At 33.3% G+C, this 25,427-nt stretch overlaps 1 protein-coding gene across 3 annotated transcripts in view; it reads left to right on the top strand.

Annotated features, from left to right (window-relative positions):
* SCAR (wiskott-Aldrich syndrome protein family member 3 SCAR) overlaps positions 1 to 25,427 on the top strand; it is a 192,727-nt gene that overhangs the window by 154,947 nt on the left and 12,353 nt on the right. For 2 of the 3 annotated variants that reach the window (XM_069844019.1, XM_069844020.1), the window contains 7 exons: positions 4,782 to 5,088; positions 8,816 to 8,969; positions 11,228 to 11,342; positions 11,433 to 11,462; positions 15,597 to 15,743; positions 16,611 to 16,795; positions 23,801 to 23,992. In XM_069844019.1, the coding sequence (XP_069700120.1) occupies positions 4,815 to 5,088; positions 8,816 to 8,969; positions 11,228 to 11,342; positions 11,433 to 11,462; positions 15,597 to 15,743; positions 16,611 to 16,795; positions 23,801 to 23,992 (1,097 nt within the window). In that variant the 5' untranslated portion in view covers positions 4,782 to 4,814. The remainder of the gene's footprint in view (positions 1 to 4,781; positions 5,089 to 8,815; positions 8,970 to 11,227; positions 11,343 to 11,432; positions 11,463 to 15,596; positions 15,744 to 16,610; positions 16,796 to 23,800; positions 23,993 to 25,427) is intronic. The other variant, XM_069844021.1, reaches the window with a different exon arrangement.

The raw sequence follows: 25,427 nt of genomic DNA, 5'->3' as shown, positions 1-25,427 counted from the left end.
ATAATAAGGTTGTATTATTCTTAACACACACAGTTGAACTCTGTTGTAACGACATCGATGGGACTAAAGAAATGATGTCGCTATAACAAAAAAAAAAAAATAAATGCAGTAAATAAAATTTCAAGAAGAAATATAGTCTATTCATAATTACTTATGTTGTAAACGACTATAATTTAAATTGTAATTTTATATAGTCCTAGATTATTGCAATTGAAGACCTAACATTCTAAATGTGCAAGTGCCTGCCAATTTTTCAAATTTCATTTTATTCAGTCTAAGGGAGGTACCTACATTCATATGACATACTAAATTGTCTTTGTCGTAGCTCAACTGTAAGTGACTCATTCGTGCGCCCATAAACGGTGTTATAAATACCTCAACATGCATTTCACAGTGTTTTTTCATCAGTATCTCAGAAAGTTGTTTTTTGGCACTTAGCACATTTAGAATGTTAGGTCCTCAGTTTTTTTTTTTTAAGTATTTTACATAGTTCTTGTTTGTTTTATTATTTTGAAAATAAAAATACCATACCGTACTGGATTTTAGAAAATTATGAAATACAGAGTAAAATACTATAATGTACAGTAAGTAAGATACTTCACCTTCTTTTCTTAGAATTCCAGTTCTTGATTCGTAAAATGCTTTTGTCACACAACTGAAAACGATATTTGCCGCAAATGATGTATTGTATTGTATTGTATTTGTTTTGTATTGTATTTATTAACATTCCATGGTATTCATACATGCTTACAGCTAGAATATGGAACAAGTCAAAAAACTTAATACTATTATAAAATCTTAATTTATAGTCACAGTCTAGATGAAATAGACGAGATTTACAATATAGTCTACTAGTACAACACAACGTTTTAGTATCAATTTCATGAAGTGTTATTAAATGTCATGAATTCACCTACAGAATAGAAGGCGTGAGAAATTAGGTACTTCTTTAATTTGCCCTAAATAATTTTATGTTTTGAGTTTCATTTTTTATATCGATAAGGAGGCTATTAAAAATTTTTACTGCCATATAACGCACTCCTTTTTGATAGCACGATAGACTTGCCGATGGAGTATGAAAGTCATTTTTTTTACGTGTATTTATGCTATGAACTGTTGAATTAGTTACACAGTTTTCACGATTACATACGAGGAAGATTATTAATGAAAAAATATCTGACAAGCCATGGGCATTATTTGTAGTTTTTTAAAAATAGCCCTACACGATTCCTAGATTTGGCACCTACTATTATTCTAATTACTCTTTTTTGTAATAGAAATATATTGTTACTGTCTGTGGAATTTCCCCAGAATATTATTCCAAAACTCTTTACCGAGTGGAAGTATGCAAAGTATATTGTTTTTAAGGTATTGATATTTACTATCTTTTGCATAGATCTAATAGCAAAACAAGCTGAATTTAGTTTTGGGGGTAATTTCTTTAATATGATTTTTCCAATTTAACACATTATCGATTTTTAAGCCAAGAAATTTGATTGTTGTTGTTTCTAACAGGGATCTATTATTAATTATTGCGCTAGAAATTTGCGACGTTGAATTTGGACAGGATTTAAATTGAATTATGTTAGTTTTGTTACAATTTAATACTAATTTATTGACTGAGAACCAGTCACATATTTTGAAAAGAATTTCCTCTGTTGAAGATTGTTACCGGATACAGGCGAATTCTTCCTAACGAAATAGAAAATGAATACCTAGCTAAGTTACACTGTTGCTAATTGTCGCTGTAAACGAATTGCTTATTTAAAATGTGTTTTGTAAAAATAATAAATCACAGATAAAAACCATACGTACTTATTAATGACTATCGCTGTAGCATAGGCGTCATACTAATTGTGGTCGCTGTAACTTTACACAACAGTAGGTTTTGTTTACGTCAAAACTTCTTCACACTGATGCTGTATAAAGGATGAGTGTATCACAGCTTCTGAAAAATTCCTGCTTTTAATGTTTATAGTTTTTACTGTCCCACGTTGAGGGAGTTAGCAGTTTTGTTCATCTAGTGTTTGGCCGACAAAAAGTTCAGATATGGATTTTGGCCAAGTCCCCCCTCCCCTCCACCCTGTGCTGTAGAGTCGAGGAAGAGGGAAAGAAGAAATATTGTACTGTGAAAACTGTGCATTCTGCCCAAACGGAAAAAAAATGGCAAACAGAGTGAAAAAAATTGGTCTGCAACATTGTCTGTCGTCTTTTTTATGGACATTCTGTTCTTAGGCAAGGAACAAACATCTATGTCCGGGACAGATTGCAAACCCATGATCGTTAAAGCAATTTCTTAACCATTTACACATTTCACTAGAATTCTATGTGTATGTATGTATTTATTCACATTGCATTGGGTATATACCCGGTGACAGTGGTAACTAATTACACTCAATAATGACAATAATAAACTTATTAATTAAAAATACAATTAATAATAATACTAATAATTAATACTAACAATAATTTATAATAATAATAATAATAATAATAATAATAATAATAATAATAATAATAATAATAATAATAATAACAGGGAATATCCTAAATTAAATGAAGCACGATCACTTAAAATAACATATAAAATAAATCTAATTTGTATCTTTGATGATTAAAGTAAATTTCATTTTGTTGACTAGTGTTAAATCTGTTTGTCAAAAGGTTTTTGTGTAGCCCCTCTGCGAGTATGTTGATTAGTTGATCAATTAAAGATGCCTGAAATACTTTTTAACCACTGAAATGCCAGACATTCTATCTCACTCTGTTCTATTAATGCTTGGTAAAAAAATGATGAAGTTTGCCGTACAATAAAAGGACTCCCCTACAACTTAATGTGCTCTCAGGGGAATAGGTTGCTCTATTGAACCCTCTAAATGACACTCTGGGGTGTGACTTCTTCTAAATGAGCCTTGCAGCCTGTCCCTCGGCTCATAACGACGTGGTTGAGAGGGTTTGCTGCCCCTCCAAAGCTGGAACATGTTAATCTGCATTCAGAATTTCATATCACCGTATAATGCACTTCAATATTGTAATACAATTCACTATAACAGCATTGCCTTTTTTAAGTATAGAAAAAGTATGCTGTTTTTGATAGAGTGTTGCCCTTTTACGAAGATCCATAGTTCATGGATAGGCCTACAGTGTACAATAATCTCCCTCTCAAAAAAAAAATGGCCGGCTGAAATTTTGAGTCTCAGAAAAGCAGACTTGCGCGTGCGCGGGAAGATCTGAGCTGAGTTCACAAGAGAATATGTTATTAAAGGGTTACGTCTTAATAGTTTCAATCTAGATGTGCACTGATAAAGGGCAAATAATTTCTTTCTAACATTTTATATTGTCTATGTTTATATTTCTAACATTTATTATATATTTATATTGGCGTCGTGGTCTAGGCATCCTGTCTAGGACTCGCGTTACGGAGCGTGCTGGTTCGAGTCATGAGGAAAGAAATTTTCTCATGAAATTTTCGGTCAGTGCCCACTGGTGCCCATCCAGCATTGTGATGCACTTAGGAAGCTATGATAGGCAGCGAAATCCGGTTACGAAAACAAGCCATAACGGCTGATGGGATCTTCGTGCTAACCACACTTTACCCCCATCCTGGTTGGATGATCGTCCACCTCTGCTTCGGCATGTGGACATGAGGCAAGCAGCTGACTGGTCAGTTCGGGCCCTTCAAGGGCTGTAATGCCACGGATTATTATTATATTATTGTTAACATAGATGGTGCATCGGTCGGAGGTGTGTCCAACTGTCTCGATAGATGTCGTTTGGCGAGAGAGAACTTCGGTGGTTCGTTCGGGATTTGTCAGACATCGAAGTACAATAGAACTTGGTTATAACGACATCCAAGGGACCTTAAAAATTATGTTGTTATAAACGAGTGTCGTAGTAACCGAGATTCACATTATCAATCTAGTGAGGTGGAAAAAGAAGGATAACAAACTTAATTAGACTTATTTTAGATATATGTATTCACTTTTAAGCATACCATGAACATAATAAAATACACGTAGGCCTACAATTATAAATACAGTATTCTGTATTAAAACAGTTTGTTCAGTACTCACCAAACTACTTTTTCTTAGAAGTGAAGTAATCAGTCATTTTACTCTGTTGTCTCGTAATTGCCCAATACGCACTTTCTAAATTACGTTCTATGTTCATAATTTCAGTTCCAATTTTACTGCTCCCTTCCTAGCTTCATAGAACATGTTCATAATTCTAATGACTTCTGAAGTGTCACTCACTTCTTTTAGTGCCCATACTGCGTTAAAATACGTGCACTTAGTGAAAACTTCCTGTCGAAACTGACCTAATACCGCATGAATTCGGGCAGGTTACAATGGGGTGGGGAATCCACCTGCATTCCAGAGGTCTATGACAGAAGGGGACAGTAAAGAATTTGTCAGGGCCAGATTTCAACACAATATTTCTTAAAATACTTTAGTTCTTAGAAAATCTTAATCAAAACTGAGGTTGAAAATAACGTTATATGCGAGGTAGACGCATATACGTTCTTCGTATTAAGCAAGATAGAAAAGCATATGTCTTATGGGGAATTAGTTTGGACCACAGAATATTTGACGTTATAGGCGAGGTGTCGCACAAAACGAGATCGCTATAACCGAGTTCTACTGTACCTTTATTGGCTTTGCATTATGGCAACTGGGAGACTTTGAATATCACATTAACCTTTTTCATGGCATTTTCATATGTAACATATGTACTTAAATAATAGAGTGATGACTAAAGAACACTTGCTGAATGTGCTGCAGGTCATGTCGTGAAGCTGCGCGGTGCCGACCAGCATGCCGCTGCCCAAACGAGTGGTGGAGCCCGTGCATGTGGCACGAGGTACCATTCCAGAAGACTTCCCCCTGCCGTCAGAGTTGGAGGCGGCCACTAATGGCACACTGGCCAATACGGTGCGGCAGTTGTCCAGCCTGAGTCGCCATGCTGAGGACCTGTTTGGGGAACTGGCACGAGAGGCGCATGGCCTGGCTGCCAGGGCCAACTCTTTGCAGACACGTATCGACCGACTGGCTGTGAAAGTCACTCAGCTCGACAGCAATGTCGAGGAAGGTAATTTCTGTATTCATTTTTGTTCATTGCCTGTATACAGAGTTATTTCTTCAACGTCAACAGATACTGACTAGATAAGTGTTTGTGGTTTTTCTTGAAATTGTTGATGTCCCCTGTTGGACCATAAAAAATCTGGTCAGCCTAACTATTTTGATAGCAGCACTCAGGTGTGAATAGCAGCATTTCATTCCTTAGTCACTGTAGCAGGGTTGCCAGATTTCCTAATGGCAGGAAATAATGATACATGTTAATCTTTTTATTTAATTTTCTAGAAAACTGTCCATTTTATTGGGAAAATACAAAGGGATAAATCATTCCTTATCAGTTTCTCTAATGATAGGCCTAAGAGTAAAAATCAGGATCATACAGATAAGTACTAATCGAGTAAAACATTGTTAACATTTAGCAGAAAATTATTTTTATTCTTCATCTTTCACTGTTGCTACTTCTCGTCACTGGAATTCTCTGCCGCCTGAAGTCAAGGGCTGCCGAACTTTAATTTCCTTTAAATGTAAATTATAAAAATATCTTATGATGAGTTGCCAGACCTAACGCGTTGCAAATATTTAATGGAATGTGTTCCACTGTATTTATTTTTATTTTTATTTATTTATTTATTTTTTTTGTTTCTTATTTTTATTATCTAAATCGTGTTTATTTATCACTCAACGCCAATATGTATTCCACTGTATTGTTTTTTTTATTATTAATCTATTTTTTTGTGTACATTTTATTAAATTGTCGGTTTCTAGTTTAATTATGTAAATCCTACTTAATTGTAACTAATACTAATATGTATACTAATGTGTTTATTTTTATTTTTACTGTGTACATTTTTTTTATTGAATTATCGGCTTCTGTTTTTATGTGATTCGTATTTGATTCTAACAACATTAATATGTAATCCACTGTGTTTTTATTATTATTTAATGAGGTAAATTTTTATGTAACTACCTCTTTTGATCTCATTATGTACCTAAATTGTATCAGTATGTAATTACTTAATTCCGATCCAGTTTTATGTTCAACTATGTAAGCAAGTTTTAATCCTGGTTGAGTGTAAGAGAAGGGCTTATGGCCTTAACTCTGCCAGGTTAAATAAAGCCATTATTATTATTATTATTATTATTATTATTATTATTATTATTATTATTATTATTATTATTATTTATTTTTATTTTTTTTTTCTGAGAAAATTATTAATTTGGGACTAATATGATAATATTAAGCTGTTAAAATCTGGACAGTTATATTACTTCCACTCTGTATATGTCAGAGTATAAAGAATCAAATATTTTGCAGCAAGTCATTGAAATTATTGATGATTCCATGTATAAGTGATTTGAAAATAAAAAAGAAACTTGTTCCTATATTCTGCTTCTCAGTATGTAACAAGGACGCTGACAGATTTTCCTTATTTGAAAAGTTACCTATAATCCTGGCATCACTGGTGATGCAGTGTGTAGATATTATGAGAAGGAAGAAATAACTTTCTTATAAGACTTGCTCTAAGAATTGTTGCAATTATAGTGATAGGTCACTATAGTCTGAAGTAACACTAAGTTCTTAGACGTCACTATGATCCCATGTGTAGACAAGGAAGAAATGTTCTAAATATTATCTCAAGTTCTGAATTGGACGGAGTCAGATTCAAATACTTTTAGAACTGCTTTTTAACTGCAGAGGTTTTTCAGTATCAAAATTTATCATCATCATAATTCGAATTTTATAACTGATGCTTCTTTCCTTCTCTTAACCACTTTTTCCATTCTCTCCCACTCTCCATCTTCTAATCCTCTTGTCATCATACTCATCAGCTTCATCCCTAAAAGATCTTCCTGGTCGTCCTCTTTACCTTTTTCCCATGGGACTCCACGAGTTTCTGCCTGCTCTTCTGACTGAACATACCAAAGTATTGGTAACAGTAATCTCTTTTCTTCTGTGTACAACAAAACATCATCTGTTTGCATTTGTTTCATTCCTCACTTTGTCCATTCTCATTAGTCTACATCATCTTCTCCAATAATCTATTTCTGAAGCATTTATTTGTGTTATATATTTTATTTATGATATAATTTTCTGAAACGTATATCATTATGCTTCTACAATACTATGCACTTTATTCTTCTTCCTCCCACTATCACCCCATCCATGTTCTGAAAACAGTTCTTCATTAAATCCTCCAAGTAGGTGTTGAACAGAGTAGGTGATAAAGGACATCCTTGCTGTACTCCTTTCCGTATCCCACTTCCTTCTGACATTTCTTCTCCTGTCCGGACGTCGACTCATTTCATATAAGGAATAGGCTCCTCTCTTTTCAATCCACACTGATTTTCTTCAAAACAAGATACCCGTCAGGTTTTAGTGGTAATAATCTTAATTTATTTATTATTTATTTATTTGAATATACAATTTCTTGAACCCTATTTCACCCGAAAGTACATTAGGGTTGTAGTTATAGCCTGAGTTTATATTATTATAATGAGAATTCTTTTGACGCTGGTAACCCAGTCTTGCTACTTAAAATTAACACATATCTACTACATTAATTTGAATTATTTACAAGTTCTTAACTATATTACATATAAAATTACAAAACTCTTTATAACAGCACGTTTTTGTGAACACATTGAATAGTGGTTTGTCATATCGTCGGTTTCTTGGTAAAAGTGACCAAGTCACATTCCAAGGCTTTCAAGAATTATGAAAATTTAAGACATAATTATATTAAAAACTAATAATATAGCACATTTACCTTCAAAATAACTTATTGCTAATATCTAAAGAAGTACAGTTATCTGTGGTTGAATCATTAAACCTTTAAATGCTTTTTCCAACAATTTTGCATTTTGGACTTGGTCACTTTTACCAAGAAACCGACGATATATAACATTACAAAAATTTAAATGTCCAACCAAAATAAATCTTTTGTTTTCGAACACTGGGCAATGAAACAAAAGGTGATCCACAGTTTGCTGTTCCTCACAGATAAATAAATAGCCATTGTCCTTATGTACTGGCAAAGAGTGCTGCAGTTTCGAACTTCAATTTGAGCTATAGTCTGTGTCCTTATTCATATGCAAAAAGAAAAATAAATGAGCACATAATGAATAGGTGGAACAATCAGTGGCTATGCAGTACAAAGGGTTCAGTTACGAGAGAAATCTTTCCTAGCGTCGACACCCGCTTAAATAGCAACCAAATTATACCAGATTTTATATTAACACAATTTTTATCGGGTCATGGGAAATTTGGGTCTTATCTAGAATGATTTAAAAAATCTTAATTTTAATTACACTTAAATTAATTTTTCACATACCGTACCAGGTTAAAGAAATTTGGCATTTTACAAGAGGTTTCAATTGTTTTGTCTGGTTTTCGCTAAAGTTTTTTTTTTTTTTTATTGGAAATTTGATGAACAAATATTACATGTGAATAATAAACATGTTTCATTTTCTCATTATAAGAAATATAAAGAGGAGTTACTGTGATGCTGAAAGGAAACGATCTTCACATTCTTTGTAGAAGTACACTTTTCAGTGTTGTTGGTTTTTATTTTATTTTTGACATGCTGTCTGAGTCTATTCAGTCCTGCATTCTATCTGTTATTGTTCTTATTATTAACTACTGAATGGTTTGTGTTCACACTCAGCTGCACATTTACATCACTTCACTTGTGCCCAGTGTTGCTGTGGAGAGATACTAGTAAAGCTGTTTTGTGTTACAGTTTCCCTACAAGATATCCACATGAGAAAGGCATTCAAGAGCTCAGTAGTGTTTGATCAGCAGGTGGTTTCACGCGACACCATGCCAACTGCCATGCTCGAAACATACCAGGTTTGTGATAAGCCACCTCCACTGGACAAACTCAACTCCTACAGGTACGTACATTAACCTCAGACTTGAAACTTACAACTTGTTTCATTGTCATTATTGGGGTCAGAATAGTCTACATAAATAGCAAGCTCCAGATTATGAAAACTCAACTTTTTTTTCCGTTGTGTTTTGGGACTTCATACATTTTTTAAATATAATTTAGGATTCTGTAACTTTCTTAGAAATAAAATGTGCTTTTAAGAAATACGCGAAGAATGGAGGTAAAACTTCCATGTTTCCTGAATCATAGCAGTAGAGAGAGGTGATATGGATTGATATCCAGATTTAGCAAGACAACTACAGTTTGTTATTAAATCTGCCAAGTCTCCTTTGAATGATTGTGGGAAACAAACTGTCCTACTTTTGATCTTCGACTAATTTATGACTAGCAGTGTTAGGGCTTCATCTCATTTAAACAACGCTAATATTTTTTTTATGCTCGACCATGCCAAAAATGTAGTAATTATACACCTGATAGTAGCCCTTTAATGGACCTCATTAAAGTACACCTATTCATTAAAGTTCAGGTGTTCCACCAATCAGAAAATAACATTGTAGCAATATGAAAGCGCAAGTATTGATTATTCTCGGATATGCAATCGAAAGACCACTAGTTCTGTTACTATAATAATTAGCGTTAATTGTAAATGATATTCAAATAAAATTCAACTTGTCATCTCGTTTTTCAATGTCTAATTAAATTTCAAGGTTATATCAATATTAATGTTTATTTTACTCTCTAGATTATATGAAGGTCAATGTCGACATTTGTTTCTCGGAAAAAATCAATACTTTCGCGTCTGGTCAGTTCCGCTCCTCAGTCAGATAAGAATAACATGAATACTTATGAATAATTTCAAATTAGAAATATGGTCGAGCATAAAAAGTCGTATGAAACTTAACTATAATGGTAATTAAGACGCTCGTATGAAAATTACGAAACTCGCTTATGCTCGTTTCATAAACATACTCGCGTCTTAATTACTACCATTTTAGGCTCGTTGCATAATGTACTATTTTAGAATGCTGTAGATTACTTAGAAAAATGGTCTAAATAGATGCAATGAACTTAGTAAGCCATCCATTATGGTTTCTTTATTAGAGTTTGAACTTATTTCTGTATATAATGTCTAAATAACGTTTCATTATTTCAAATAAGTAATGTGAATGCAGATTTTCTGTTTGAAAAGCATGTTATAAATAAAGCTATTTTTAAGGAAAATAGTTCTGACAGTGTATGTTGTAAACTTACAAAAGTACAGAAAATTAGTTAGTTTTTTTTTTTTTAATTACTTCACCACATTAAAGAAAAGAAAGAAACTGTTATGTTAAGTCCTTTCTGTTCCACCTTTCAACCCAGTGTAAGAAAGAATAAATTAGCCTTTTAAATGCTAATGGAGAAAAGAAAGAAAAGTTTCATTATGATACTGTTAAAAATGAGCTGTATGTGAAAGTGAATTTCAGTTTTTCCAGTCGTTAGTTTTGTGAGTTTTTAAATGCAGAAAAGTTACAAGAACTATTAGAAAGTGATAAGCACAGCAATAAATACGTTGACTAAATACTGTTGCACCATTTAATTAAAAATTGTTTTTTATTGACGATGTTAAAATATACCATTCGAAATTTAAAAATTAATATGTTTTATCTTATCACATTTCTGTTACAGTTAATGTATGTTAGTTCAATGGAAATTTGCAAGTCGAACTATAGGTCTAGGTCATACAGTAAGGAAAAGTATGGTACACCTGTTTTATTTCTTTACTGTTATGCGGTATTGCGAGAATTTTTTTGTGTTGATTGTGTGAGTGCGTACAGGTTCTACCATACTTTATCTAAGTACTTTAAATTAACACACAAAAACAATCTGTCGACACGAAAATTCGTATTATTCAGTAATAAAGAAGCGTGAAAAATGTTATTACTTTATATCAAATACTTTTTAAGAAAATGTTCCTTAAATTGTAGAAAATTGTAATCTGTAGAAAATGGGTCTTAAAGTTTGTGAAAATATGCCACATGTTAACATTCCAAGAGATTTTTTTGCGGCTATCTTGTGGAATTACAGAAAGTTATATTGCTTCTTTTCTGTTAGGAAATAAACAATCGAATTTTAGAATAACAGATACTTCTTTTACTTCCATTAGTCGACCAAAAGTATCCATTAATTATTGTGATAAACAGAAGAGAATGATAGTTCTCAGATATTTGCTATAAAATATGTCATGTCATATGTTAAATTGTATTCTTGTTTTCTTATTTGCAGAGAGGATGGTAAAGATGGTTTAAAATTTTATACGGATGCAAACTACTTCTTCGACTTATGGCGACAAGAAATGCTCAAAGACACGGAGAGAATGATGCACGATAGAGGGAAGAAGGTATGTATGTTCTGCTGCAGCTCTTGTCTAAACTTTGTTGAATCATGCCATGCAAATTTTGATTAAATGAAATTTATTCATTTGTTGTAGCCATTGCTGTTAGGGGGTTCATACTATGAGGCAAGTTATAAACGAAAGCGTGTTATATGTTATAACTGTGATGTTAATAAGAGTGAACACATTTAATAATGTTGCGAATGCATGTAATACAGTGTGTGGTATGAATTAGCTAATTACATTTTTTCGATTGCAATTAAGATTGTAATTAATTACATAAACGTTTTTCTACATAAGTACTTTATTCTAAAATGGCAGATTGGCATTTTGTGTGTTCATGTGAAACTTATATCTATTCATAATAATATTCAGATACTAACATTTTTCACCTTCTTTAGTTTTTTCACTAACTAGCACTCATTGTGTACTAATAATTGTGACCGAGTATCATTGCCTCGTATCTTTGTTGAGATCTTAGATAACTTTTTTCAAAGACCTCTCTGCTTTATATTACCTGTAATGACAGATATTGTCCTTCTTTACGTGGATTCTAACCTCCTGACAACATGTGGCACACTGAAGTTTTATTCTAAAATTTTGCAGCACACTTATTTAATCTAAACCAGTGTTTCCTAACTACGGAGGAATTTTTTTTTCATAAAAACAAGTAAAATATGACATTTTTAAAGGTCGTTTCATAGTGACAGTTGTGGCAGAAATAGCTGCATTTGGGGTTTTTCTTGGGGCTCTCCTGTTTTCCCATATGTAGTCATCTCTCCAACGTTTCTCCATTCTTTCATCATTCTGTAGCATTCTTAGAATATCGGCTGACGATGCACAGAGGAGACTGGCCTAGGGACGAGTGAGGTGGTTTGCTTGAAACCTGGGTACACTGCAAACCTTAGTGTAGTCAGCTGGTGTGAGTTGGGAATGTGCCTAGCTTGAGGGTCAGCATAGTAGTAGTTCTAATAAGGTCGGAGTGATGGGTCTTAGTGCACCCTCCCTTAAATTCAAATTCATTTTAATTCAGTTCGTCCACACCTATGGAGTAACAGCGTGTCTGGCCGCGAAACCAGGTGGCCCGGGTTCGATTCCCACTCGGGACAAGTTACCTGGTTGAGGTTTTTTCCGGGGTTTTTCCTCAACCCAATATGAGCAAATGGGGGTAACTTTCGGTGCTGGACCCCGAACTCATTTCACCGGCATTATCACCTTCATCTCATTCAGACGCTAAATAACCTAAGCTGTCGATAAAGCGTCGTAAAATAACCTACTAAAATAAAAAAAAAATTAATTCAGTTCAATTCAAGGTTGGTACGATGTTCTAACCTTACTGATCGGTGACCCTGGTTGTGCATCAGTCATTCTCTCCTCTGCTGATTGAAGACCTACACTGTGTTACTGAATGTTGACTTGGCCTGCATTCGCTGAAAGTTGACTCATGTGGACTTTTACTACTCTTTTCACTTTCATTTTTCCAACAATAACCTTTACTAATACTATATTAATTTCCTTGCGGCACACCAGCGGATCATTCACATCGTGCTACTGTGCCGTGGCACACTGCTTCAAAATAGCTGCTTTAGAGCCTCGAAGTGATAACCAGTGGCATAACATTGGGGAAGACACAGTGTTTATTCAAAATTAATTCAGAAAAATCAAACAAAATCTGAGGTAAAATTATCCATTGTTGGTGGTAAAAATCGTAAAAGTATATAAAATTCTAACTGAGAAGAACTTCTTCATTCAAATATTATGAGCTGTTATAAAAGAAAAATCTTAGTTACATTCTTCCATGTTGTGATATAAGGAAATAAAAACCTCTGTTATTTTCATTTTTTTTAAATTTCATTTATTGATATGATATGATATGATATGATATGATATGATTTATGATATGATATATGATATGATATGATATATGATGTGATATGATGTGATATGATATGAAATGATATGATATGATATGATATGATATGATATGATATGATATGATATGATATGATATGATATGATATGATATGATATGATATATGATGCTCGGTAACTTTCGGTGCTGGACTCCGGACTCATTTCATCGGCATTATCACCTTCATATCATTCAGACGCTAAATAAAAATAACCTAGATGTTGATACAGCATCGTAAAATAACCCAATAAAATAAAAAAATAAATAAGATATATGATATGATATGATATATGATATGATATGATATGATATGATATGATATGATATGATATGATATGATATATGATATGATATGATATGATATGATATATGATATATGATATGATATATGATATGATATGATATGATATGATATGATATGATATGATATGATATGATATGATATTTATTTCTACAGCTCTTATTTAGTAATGGGTTGCCACCACATTTCATTTATTGTATTACATAGATCTTAAGATCTTAATATCAGCATTGAAGCTTTAATATGTGGAACAAATCACGAGTTTACATTTTTGGGGTATGGATTCGGAACACCTCAAAATCTGGCTTCAGTGGCTGGCCATGATAATATGTTTGAAAAATATTGGCGTGCAAGAGGTCAAATGACTTTATTTCAAACGCCTGGCATTAGAAAACAACAACAACAACATTTTTTGGGGTAAGGAGAACCAGTCGAGATGATTCTTCTAGCTTGACATCTGAAAGATTAGCATTGTAATGTACTGTACCTTTTTAAGCATAAAAGTATGTGTACAGATTCACTCTAAATTATTTTCCGAGATATCAATCATTACTTACATCATAGTGGATCTATCCGTTCAGCAACACTCTTGAGTATTGATGGTAAAGTTTGCAGTGTGAGTGAACATTTAATTTTCAAAGCCATGCCAAGAAACAAATTAGCATTTGAGCATAAATGATAATTCGCGATATATTATATGTCATACATTTATGCAGAAAGTGTCTGTTTACAAAAAGAATTGAAGTTATTTATTCACTCGTTTCACTAGTATAGACAGTCAATTGCAGGCGGATGGTATAGACATTTAGTGACAACTATATGCTTCAAGACGGCCATTTTTAATAATAATAGTAATAATAATAATAATAATAATAATAATAATAATAAAATCTCATTTAAGAATTTCTCTTTTCATTTCATCTTCACTGTAAATTAACACAACTGTAGTTGAATGTATTTCCAGAAAAGGATAGGCTCAAAAGTAGAGACACTTTATGGGAAAGGTAATTCACTGATTCATTGTGCCTATTTATTATATTTATTTATTCATTTCAAAAGAATGGTTCAGAATAGATGGCCTAGACAAATTTTTGCCTATGTACCAAGAGGAAGAAGAAATTTTGGAAGACCACTAAAACTTGGGCATGAGACTAACGGATCCACTAGGGTGTAACACGTGAAAGACATGATAATGATTTACTTATTTTATATATATTTATCAGGTAACCACAAAAGTATTTGCCGTTTCTACAATTTGTATTTGCAAACAAATGAGAGTGGGAGAAAACAGCAAAATGCTTTTGTGGTCACTTGGATATTATTTTATCTACCCTTCCCCCCCCTCCCCCCTCGAATAGAATCTGTTAAATACTTCAGAAAATAATAGATAAAAAAAAAATAAATATAATTTAGTAATCCAGTTTATCTATTTATTCATGCATATTTCTTTATTTCCATTCTGTGCCTTTCTTTGTTTTTTTCCTTCCTTTCTTCTTTTCTACCTTCATTTATTTAGGTTTTCTATCTGTCTCCCTTTTTTCTCTTGGTTTTTGTCATTTTTTTTTCTTTATTTTCTTCATCCACGACTATTTATTTATTTGATTATAAATTAATGAATGAATTAATGTATTTTTGAATTTATCTTCCAAAATTAAAGCTCTGTCTTCACATCTCCTCCCCTTTCTTACGTTATTGATTACAAATACAATTAAGGTAAAATAATAAAATGTGAAGTTGTTACAATTTGCGTGCCAAAGTTCACTCTATGTGTAAGTGACATTTTTTTCCAGTCATTTTAGCTTTCTGATGTTGTTTATTTTCTTGAAATGGTGTCTCTCACTTGTTTAAAATCAATTAATACTTATATGAAATATAATACGAGACTCTTGCTGTATAATTTCACTTACGATCTTACAAAGACTAAATTTTCTAGGTATGTATGTATGTATGTATGTATGTGTGCGTGCGTGTTCATTGTTATGGAATGGAAGTTGTGGAGGTTGAGGCAGTATTGACAAGTAATAGATTGGAACTGTTGATATTGCAGCCTCACCGTCCACGAAATGAGGGAGGTGGTGGTCGGCACAAGAAGAGAGTGCGGCAGCCCCATAACACAAGAGAAAGACAACGGCAATTGGCAGTGGGTCATGGGGAATACATCATGCCACAGAACATCCACTACAGGACACCGCAGGTGCGTCACAGACCAAAATAGAGATAAAAGTAGATATAAATGAGTAGAGGACTGTCATCTTCCAGGATTGGAGACAGACTGTATGTGTAGTTCATTAATAAGATGCGAAATTATATGCATTAAAAGGTAAAAATGGCACAAAATGTTCCACAGTGGGTGTGGTGTCTATTCCGAGGGTATTTAGGCCTAATTCATAAGATTTCGAAATGTCGCCATAAAGAACTGTGTACTGTGAAAGACAAAGAACTTGAATTAGCATACCATAGCTGAAGACGTTACTTATGTGGATATATGGACTGTAGTTTCACAATAATATTTCTCTACTTTAGTCCACTCTGACACTACTGTTATAGTTAAACTTCCAGCACAAACTTGAGTACAGACCACTGTTAACAATAAAATGCATTTTTACAATATTGACAACACTAGTTATTTTTTTGTGTTGATGCTTTAATGTGGTGTCTGTTAATCTCGTAAATAGTGTAGGCTACTCCCTGTTTGAAATTAAAATATGTGAAGTTAAAACAAGATTATTATTATGTTCGCAAATGCTTTGCTCTATGTTATACTTTTAGCCGTTGCCACAAATAGTTTATTTTCATAATTTGTCAAATACTAAAAGACAGAAACAACAAAGTATTAATGGCACATTTGAGTGGCAGCACTGTTTGCAACCACTGCATCATTGGTTATCCCAGAAGTGTATGGTCTGATATTCCCAAGTTTAATTCCTTCCCAGATGATATTCTACTTTGGATTTGTTTCCAAAAAATGAATCATTCTCAGTTGAATTTTAACCTTCGATGCTTTAGTTCAGAGACACAAGAATTTGCAGCTTAAATTGATGCTTTGTGTTATGTTTTCCAGCCTGTACAGCAGCCTGATGAAGCCCTTCTAACGGTGGGAATAGGCGTGTCAGAGCCTCGGCCTCCCAGACCCAACAGCATTGAACTGCGACGGAGTTACCCAGACCAGGTGGACTCTGTGTACAGTGGGAACTCTGGGGTGTACAGTCCACGGCACACGCAGAGTCCTACAGAGTCACACTATAGGTAGGTTCAAACATGTAATGGTGATACTACACTCTGCTTCAAACTTACTGCATATGATATGAACCAATGACAAGGCAACACAACTTAGCCAGTTCTACTCTGTAACACTTCCAGTGGAATGTCAGATTGAGATGTCTAGTATAAAATTATATATTAATAAATAAATTCCAATACATGGAAAATCGTGTAAATTTTTCTGAACCAAGGCTACAATTACAGTGAAAACTAGACACAAACAGAAGTTAGTCAAAATATCATAATTTACAATGGTGTATGGGCTATTCCATATGAAATCGATCAGTAAAAAACCTCGGATTTTTTTATACTCTAATTTTTTCCCTATTTATAGAAGGTGCTGAGGAGAGTGCATTTGCAAAAAATATACTATCGAAAGTCAAACGGTTTTCGTATTATTGAGCGACAAATTTAGCGTATTTTAGAAAAACAAGGCTCTTTCAGCGCTCAGAACTCTGGAATCATTTAATATAGAACATTGGACGAGAGCTCATTCTGAAGCTGACATTTGGTAGGTTATGATAAGAAGTAATCCTTATTTTTATTGTGTACAGAGAGACAGATAATCTGATTTTACTTACTTTAGGCTTTTTGCTCATTCGTAAAAATGTAAAAAAATATTGAGAAAAAACCTTGCATTATTAAGAGGGATTCGGCATTGTTTGCTTAGTGGTACGACAATAAGTTTCGAGGGTATTAAATAAATTATTTTCACACGCCTAGACTTGGACGGCGCAGTACCGCACACACTGGCTGAGAGATGATGATAATCGAGCGTTGGGCGTCAATTTACTCCTGTGTTTATGACAACTTGTGATAAAGCTAGCCCAGCTATGCGCTACTAGACGAAACATCACGTGTTTGTCTCCTGGCCTTGCTTGTCTCGGCTAGCTCCTATCTCACAGTCAGCTGGTTAGTTCACGCACGTACTATTTATTTTCTTTATTTGATATTTTCAATACTTTCTTATCAACATACCATCAGTAAAAAATATGTTTATTTGTACTTTCAATGCAGAATCTAACTATATATTTTTAAAATATTTTTTCCTAGGCAAAGGTGTCTTAATGAGGAAAAATCCAAATTTCTCCATTTCCATAAAAAGTAAGAAATCTATTTATATGTCAATATAAACTTCAATTTCTCAGCATCAAAATAAACCATGATTTTGATCATTGGGTGAAAGGGTTTCGGAGCTACAACAGTTTAAAGTTGCTAATTTTATGAAAATACGATAAATTTAAATATTTTTAATTTAAACACTATTAAGTTCTGATGCCTCAAACTTTACACAAAACATTGTATCACAGTTCTCTACGTACAAAAAAAGTTTCATTGTATTTAGAAATTGTAAGGTCAATTTTCTCTATATTTCGGTCGATTTGAGATGGAATAGCTCATATGTAAACCTAGTGCTTAACCACGGTCGACTATAGTAGAAGGTCGGAAGGTTCACCTTGGCAAAACTGTGTCGCCTGCTGTTGTCAGTCATACTGCTGTCATACTCACCATTATAACCAAACACTTAAAATATAATATGTTACGAATTATATATATATATATATATATATATATATATATTCAACAAATTAAAGTTTTCCTTTTATCTTTTTTTTTTTTTTCAATTTAGAATAATGTCAACTCGTAATAAATGTGCTGTATATTAATACGAGTGTTCGTAACTGTTATGCCGTGTCATTTTTTGTTCTTATTTCGCACATTATAGTTTTGCATTGTTTATAAAAAAAAATCTCATATTTACTAAAGTCATACACAGATCATAAGCGTGTATATTAAATACATTTTACCTTATGTAGATCCTAGGCCTACGTTGCTTTCCAGCCAGAATTAATGGGTTTATCCAGTTAGACTAGACCATCTTCTGCAGACTTCAGTAGGCTAATGTCAATTTATGAGAAGTCGCAATAAATAACTTACAAGGAGTCATGTCTTTATTATTAGCATTTTTAAAATCTTATTTCCAATTTCTGTATCCAATTACATCATACATTATCCAATTACATTACACATACTGTAGGCCTACAATTTCTAGGACTATAATACCTACATTTTACCTTATTTAGGCTTACATTTTTTACATTATTAACACAAGATTGGTTACATATTTACACAGATGACTCACTCACGAATCCAGATGAAGGAACAGGTGCTACTTGTCCATATTTTTCATTTTATAAAAATGTTGGCAAATGTGACTTAAAATTTTGATGGTGACCTTGAAGCTATCTATGCCTCTCTCCAAAATTTTTTTCCTTGGTTATAGAAATGCAAAAATACAGTTCTCTTATCTGATTCCAAAGCTGCAATCCAGGAAGTTAGAACAACTACTTTTGCTGTATCAAGAAAAATTAAGGAAATCCATTGTATGTTATGGTACATTCAAAATTTAAAAAATACCTTAGTTCTCCAATGAATCCCAACCCATTGTGAAATATACGGTAATGAGAAATCTGATATGTTGGCTAAGAAAGGAACTAGAAAAAACGTAAAGAAGAACTACAGTTTTCGTATGAGTCCATAAAACGAGTTATCAAAAGGAAAACTACCAGCAATTACCACACTAATTCTCCAAGTGAACATCAAAATTCAAGATGGAATAATTTACTACAAGATTTAAAATCCATTCCTGATCTACCACGAAAATCTACTGTGGCTATGTTCAGACTGATTACTGGTCACGACTGTCTTACAAAACATCTACATCGAATCAGCTTATTGGACTCTGCTAAATGTTTATTGTGCAATAAAGAAGATGCCACGGACATGGAATATCTAAAAAAATCTGTGAATCTGTGGAAAATTTTATGGACCTTACATCTAAATATTGGGAAGAAAGAAGGAGAATGACTTCACCGTTAAATATTGAGCATTAGACACACACAGACTTTTAAAATCCTTTTCTAAAATGTCTGTAACTTTCTCTTACCATACACTGGTTTTCTGGCAGATATGTTATCATTCCTGGCCTTTGAATAATTATTTAACAGTATATTCGTAATGACTGAAAGTATTTTGTTAGCAAGTTTAATATATTCCATACCACATGGGCATACATCATTTACAAAACCAGCATCACCACACAAAACTGTTTTGCAGAGTAACATCAACAATTTTTTCTGATTTCCACATTTTACAAATTGTTCTTCATTTGTACCCCTTGAAATCAATGCATTTACAATGCAGTATGCAATTTTTGCAATGTAAATTACAAAATCTGAAGGAAGAGTAAGTCCTCCTCGGTTCAAAGTGTCAAAATAAATATCTTGATTGCTGGTTTCTTTCCCTACCAAGTAATCAATACAAAGTGGACACTGTAACCTTGAAGATACCTTGAAAGAGGCATAACCTGATATGTACAAAAGGCTGGAGGTATCAGCTTCAAAGGTAAAAGTATCGGGATCTTGGATGACACTAAAAATGGAGCTACATCTACAGTTTCATTCCTTTCTAGGTCTATATTTTCTGCTGCTTCAAATGTTTATGAGGACCATTTTAGAATTCCATACTTGGCTGATTTTATACCTAAAAGAGATTTCATTCTGAGTTTTTTTTCTGCCTCTAAGACCTGTACAAAGGAAACATTGTAGTTACCACCTGATAACTGCCTATAGCAACTGAAGCATTGCTCAAGAGTGTCGGTTTGTAACTTTCCTGGCAATACAAATTCCACATTAAGAGTTTGCAAATTGTATTGTATAAATTCAATTAACACAGAGGTACTCTGAAACAAAGCCCTGTAAGTATCAGGAGTTAAGCCACCTTCTCTAATGCATTCCCATTTTTGCAACCATTGTAAAAATTGTCTTAAAAATTTAAGGCAGGCATCTCCAACACTATAAAAGGGATTCGCCAATTCATTTCTTTTCATAGTACCCAACAGCTTGGATTTCACGTTTACAATTGTCCACCACTGCAGTATTATCAATACAAACTGACAAGTACCTGGACTTAACACAATACCTGATTGACTTTGAAATTCAGCGTTTAAAGCACTGTAAGCAGACTCATGGAAAATATTGCAAACTAATGAAACTTTCTGTCTTTCTAAGTTGCTTGGGTACAGAGATTTATGATTTAATTTATGAGCAGGTTTCAAGAGAGGACTGACATTATTACCATAGTGATACAGTTGCTTAAGGTCTGAAAATTTTGCAGTCAAAAGCGTGTCTGTGTCTTCAAAATCTGGAAAAATCAATGTTTGAGAAGCATCTTTCTGATTTTGATCCAGCAGTTTCTAATGTTCTTAAAAATATGAACAAAGTCGTACGTAAAAAATGTCTTATATGGTGGATCAATGTCATTTGAAGCATACCCTTCATTAAACCCTGAAGTAGTGCCATCATATTTCTGTTTACTCTGTGATTGTCTGAAACAACAGAAAGTATATGGCACCCACACTTTCTTAATAAATCAATTACAACATTTATCATATCATATAAATCTTTGCCTGTCAAATTCTTTACTGGGTAAAGAGCAACAATTTCCCTGAAGTTACCAAATAGAGAAGAAACAAAAAATGCCTGGACAGTTTTAGCTTCAGTATTTTGCTGGTTATCAGCATATCCGAACAGTTGCCCTGATTTATAATCAGTCTGTGGTTTGATATGCATTTCATCAATTTGTAAACTAACTAAACGTTCTCTCTCTGTCAAGTTTTTTATGGCATTTTTGAGAAAATGTTCATTGTTTGTCATTGAATTTGGCGACACTGAAAACAAAGAAGTCAAATGTTGCAAATATTTCATATGTGGTAAAACAATCCAAGATGTTTCTCGGATTGCCGCATAACAACTTGGAGAATGCATATACAACATAAAAGCCCATAAAATATAATCAGTTGAATAATGCTACAAATTAAATTTAAATGTTCAATTGCAAATTTAATTTGCCTTTCAATGTTCGGACTCTCCCAATAATAACAGAAGTGAATTTAATTTGTTCGTAATAACTGATAGCACAGTTTGGACACTTTGAGCAGTTACACAGTCTTTCTCAACAGACTCATATTTCTTCAAAATTTGTTCTAACTGAGACCAGCGGGGAGTTTCATATTTCCTGTTAATATGTCAAACAGTTCACTTCTAGCTACTATGTTCTGATTGACACATACCTCACAATTCATATATTTATTTATTTTAACACTAACTATTATCTGTGGTATGGCTTCGAAAGTGCACTGATAAAGTATTACGTGATAAATATTATAATAAATAAACCAACCCTTTAGCAACTGTGACTTTCCACTGACATTGTCGGTAAACGTAGAGAAGTCCTTAATAATGTCTTTTTCAAGAAAACCTTTTTCTTTTTCAGCATGTGCTTCAGTCTGTCTGGCTCTTCGTTCTTCAGGGTCCCTCCGCTTCTTTGTTTCTGGGGTTGACAAATAAGCTGGCAAATCAGGAAAAATTGTAGGGAGTGTTCCTGTTACTAACTTCAACCTATCTATAGGAAGTTCCTTCCACTCTCCCGACGAATCCTTGTATTTTTCCACTTTTATTTCATCTTGATCATGAAAATGGTGTATGCAAACCACAGCCCACTTTGAAGGTTGCCAGTGCTTGCGTGGTATTTTTCTTATCCAGGCTTGGCGAAGTTTCTCTTCGTTTGGGAATCTGAATACTGGAACATAACCTCCTTTGCTCGGATAATTTGAAGTGCAGTTAGGAACACAACATTTATCTGGCACTGTAATTAATGCATTCCTGAAAAATAATTGAATAGTAAAGCAAAACGAGCCAATAGGTAATATTATATTAATAAAACAGAAAACATATGCATAATACATAGGATTTGACTTCAAGAATGTTTGTTATGTTTGTTATTGTATTTTGCGTGTTCTATTTCTGTTTTAAAATTATGTTTTTACCTACCTTATATAAATATGTATATATTGTTACTATTTCTTCTGCAGGTTCATTGGTTTAAAGGCGAAACACACGTAAAAAAACTCACCATAAATTGCAAATATTCTTAAATAAGTGTAAACAAACATTAAACCGCATATGCCATGTGAGTTGGTCGATGCCTGATGTACATGTTGCCAAGTTTCAGCGTTCCGACCTTCTACTAAAGTCGACAGTGGCTTAACTGATTACAGGAAAAAACAAATGAGCGAAGTAGAAATTAATAAATTCGAATACAATGCTTCTGTCACATTAAAAGTCGATGCTTACACAAATTTCATAATGAGAACTAACGATGTAGCTAGAAAATACTTCACATATTTGTGCGTATTTGTGTGTTAGGTGCTCTCTAACTGAGAAGTGAAACCCTGTAACAGTCAATATTCACAAGATGGAAAAAAAGAAGCTTACGACCTCGAAAACAGACTTCAAATGTTACTGCTTATTGTTAACATAAAATATTTAGCATCTAATGTCATCGTTGTGAAGCTTTTTTATCATATTATGTATTAAAATCTATTAGTTGTTTCCCATTCACGCATTTTAGGCTTAATGACATAATATCACCACATTATGAAAATGTTACACATTTCATCAAAATTATGATTAAAAATAAATACAATGCCATCAGATCTCGTAAATTTTACTTCAGTATGTGATCTCTATAAGATTTGTGCAATTATATACTGTAGCTGAAGACTTCCTTGAAATAAATTGATCAATTATATGAAAACAATTGAAACCTGTATAGAGAAAACAACTTGAGCTAAAATTATGAGATTTCTTCGCATTTAAGTATAAATTTAATGTCTTTACACTTGCCAAGCTATAGGATTTGAGGATAAAATAGTTATACCCGAAAATCTATTGCACTCCTCTACTGAAGCTGTGAAACCTGTAAAGTCATATGCACTAAGTTCGAAACAGATAATAGTATTAGTTATATAGTTGTGCATTTTATTAAATTTTGCAATTTTTGGACTTGTTTTTAATTGTGAAGAACTTAATTGTTTTTGTTCATGGTAGCATATGATGACCAAGGTTGTTTTTTTTTTTTTGTGTGCAGAGCCAACTATCCTGTGGGCTATGAGGAATCGATCTACCAACAGCATTATGCACAGGGCCAGCCTGTAGCTGGGGAAAGTTACCCAACTCCAAACAACCACACTCCTAGTCGTAGCAACGGTTCACGGTCGACCTCACAGCGACCTTCACAGCCTCCTCCGGCACCCCCCAGCACCAACAACTCTAGCAATAGGTGCGAATTGGATGAAACTTTTTCCCCCATCCCATTATTACCAACTAATTGTATATACGTGTTCTGTTTGGAAAATATTCAGCCATTTAATGTTTAAAAAAATGTAGCCCAAATTGGACAATGACGCCATAGCCACCTTCAAAGTACTTGTCTTGGAACCTCACGCACTTCTCCCAGCGCCCCAAACAGTCTGTGAAGTCCTCTTTTGGAATTGCTTTCTGATGTCTTGTCATGTTCTCCGTAATCTCGTCCATGATCTGAAATGTTGTGGCTTTCGACAGCGATATTAGCTTTGGGAAAAGCTAGAAGAAAAATATAATAATATTAAATTGGGCTAACCGTCTATACTTATCTAGTTTATATTTGGATTAAACATGAATGTTTTCGGCACTTATGTGCCATTTTCACATGTATGGAATTGCCTTATTACATGATCAAATAGATACACCTTATGTGTGTGAAATATATGGTATGTACCCTTGATGATCTACCATCGTTTACAAACTAATATATAAATTAAATTAAAAACCCTTGCTAATAATTAAAATCTATACTAATTTACATCTACAATAAAAGTCCCATTGTTTTATGTGACAATATGGTTATCTTGAAGTTGTTATCACATGCAGTTCCTATATTTATTAAATGTTTTTGAGTTGCACTGTGTTGCACGTATTGGCAAACCGAAGGAACACAATAACAAGCATCAATGTAACTGATATTACGCAACATTTCATCGTGGTACAGTGCTTCGACTTGCGTAAGTGAAACAACATGAATCCTTTGTGTGTTAATATATAACAAACAAATTTTAACATTTTAATACGTGCAACACAGTGCAACTCAAAAACATTTAATAAATATAGGAACTGCATGTGATAACAACTTCAAGATAACCATATTGTCACATAAAACAATGGGACTTTTATTGTAGATGTAAATTAGTATAGATTTTAATTATTAGCAAGTGTTTTTAATTTAATTTATATATTTTTTGTAAACGATGGTAGATCAAGGGTACATACCATATATTTCACACACATAAGGTGTATCTATTTGATCATGTAATAAGGCAATTCCATACATTTGAAAATGGCACATAAGTGCCGAAAACGGTAATGTTTAATTCCAAATATAAACTAGATAAGTATAGACGGTTAGCCCAATTTAATATTATTATATTACAACGTGCTTATCGGAGAATCATACAAAATGAAAATACTAGAAGAAAAAGAAAAGAAAAAAACTTTACACGAGATTTTAACATGCTTGTTGGAATTGTTGACTAAATCCACTTGATTGACTGACATTATATTGCTTTCACCATTTAATTTTTTTCTCTGCAAAAGCTCAGATTTGATATTTTCTTTTTCTGATTTTCATTTGACAGTTACAGCAGTGACACAAACTTTCAGTGCTAGAGATATTGTGAACT

This window comes from Periplaneta americana, chromosome 13 (assembly GCF_040183065.1).
Source record: "Periplaneta americana isolate PAMFEO1 chromosome 13, P.americana_PAMFEO1_priV1, whole genome shotgun sequence".
NCBI classification, from domain to species: Eukaryota; Metazoa; Arthropoda; class Insecta; order Blattodea; family Blattidae; genus Periplaneta; species Periplaneta americana.
Note: the sequence above shows the minus strand (reverse complement) of the source record. Positions and strands in the feature narration are given on the sequence as shown.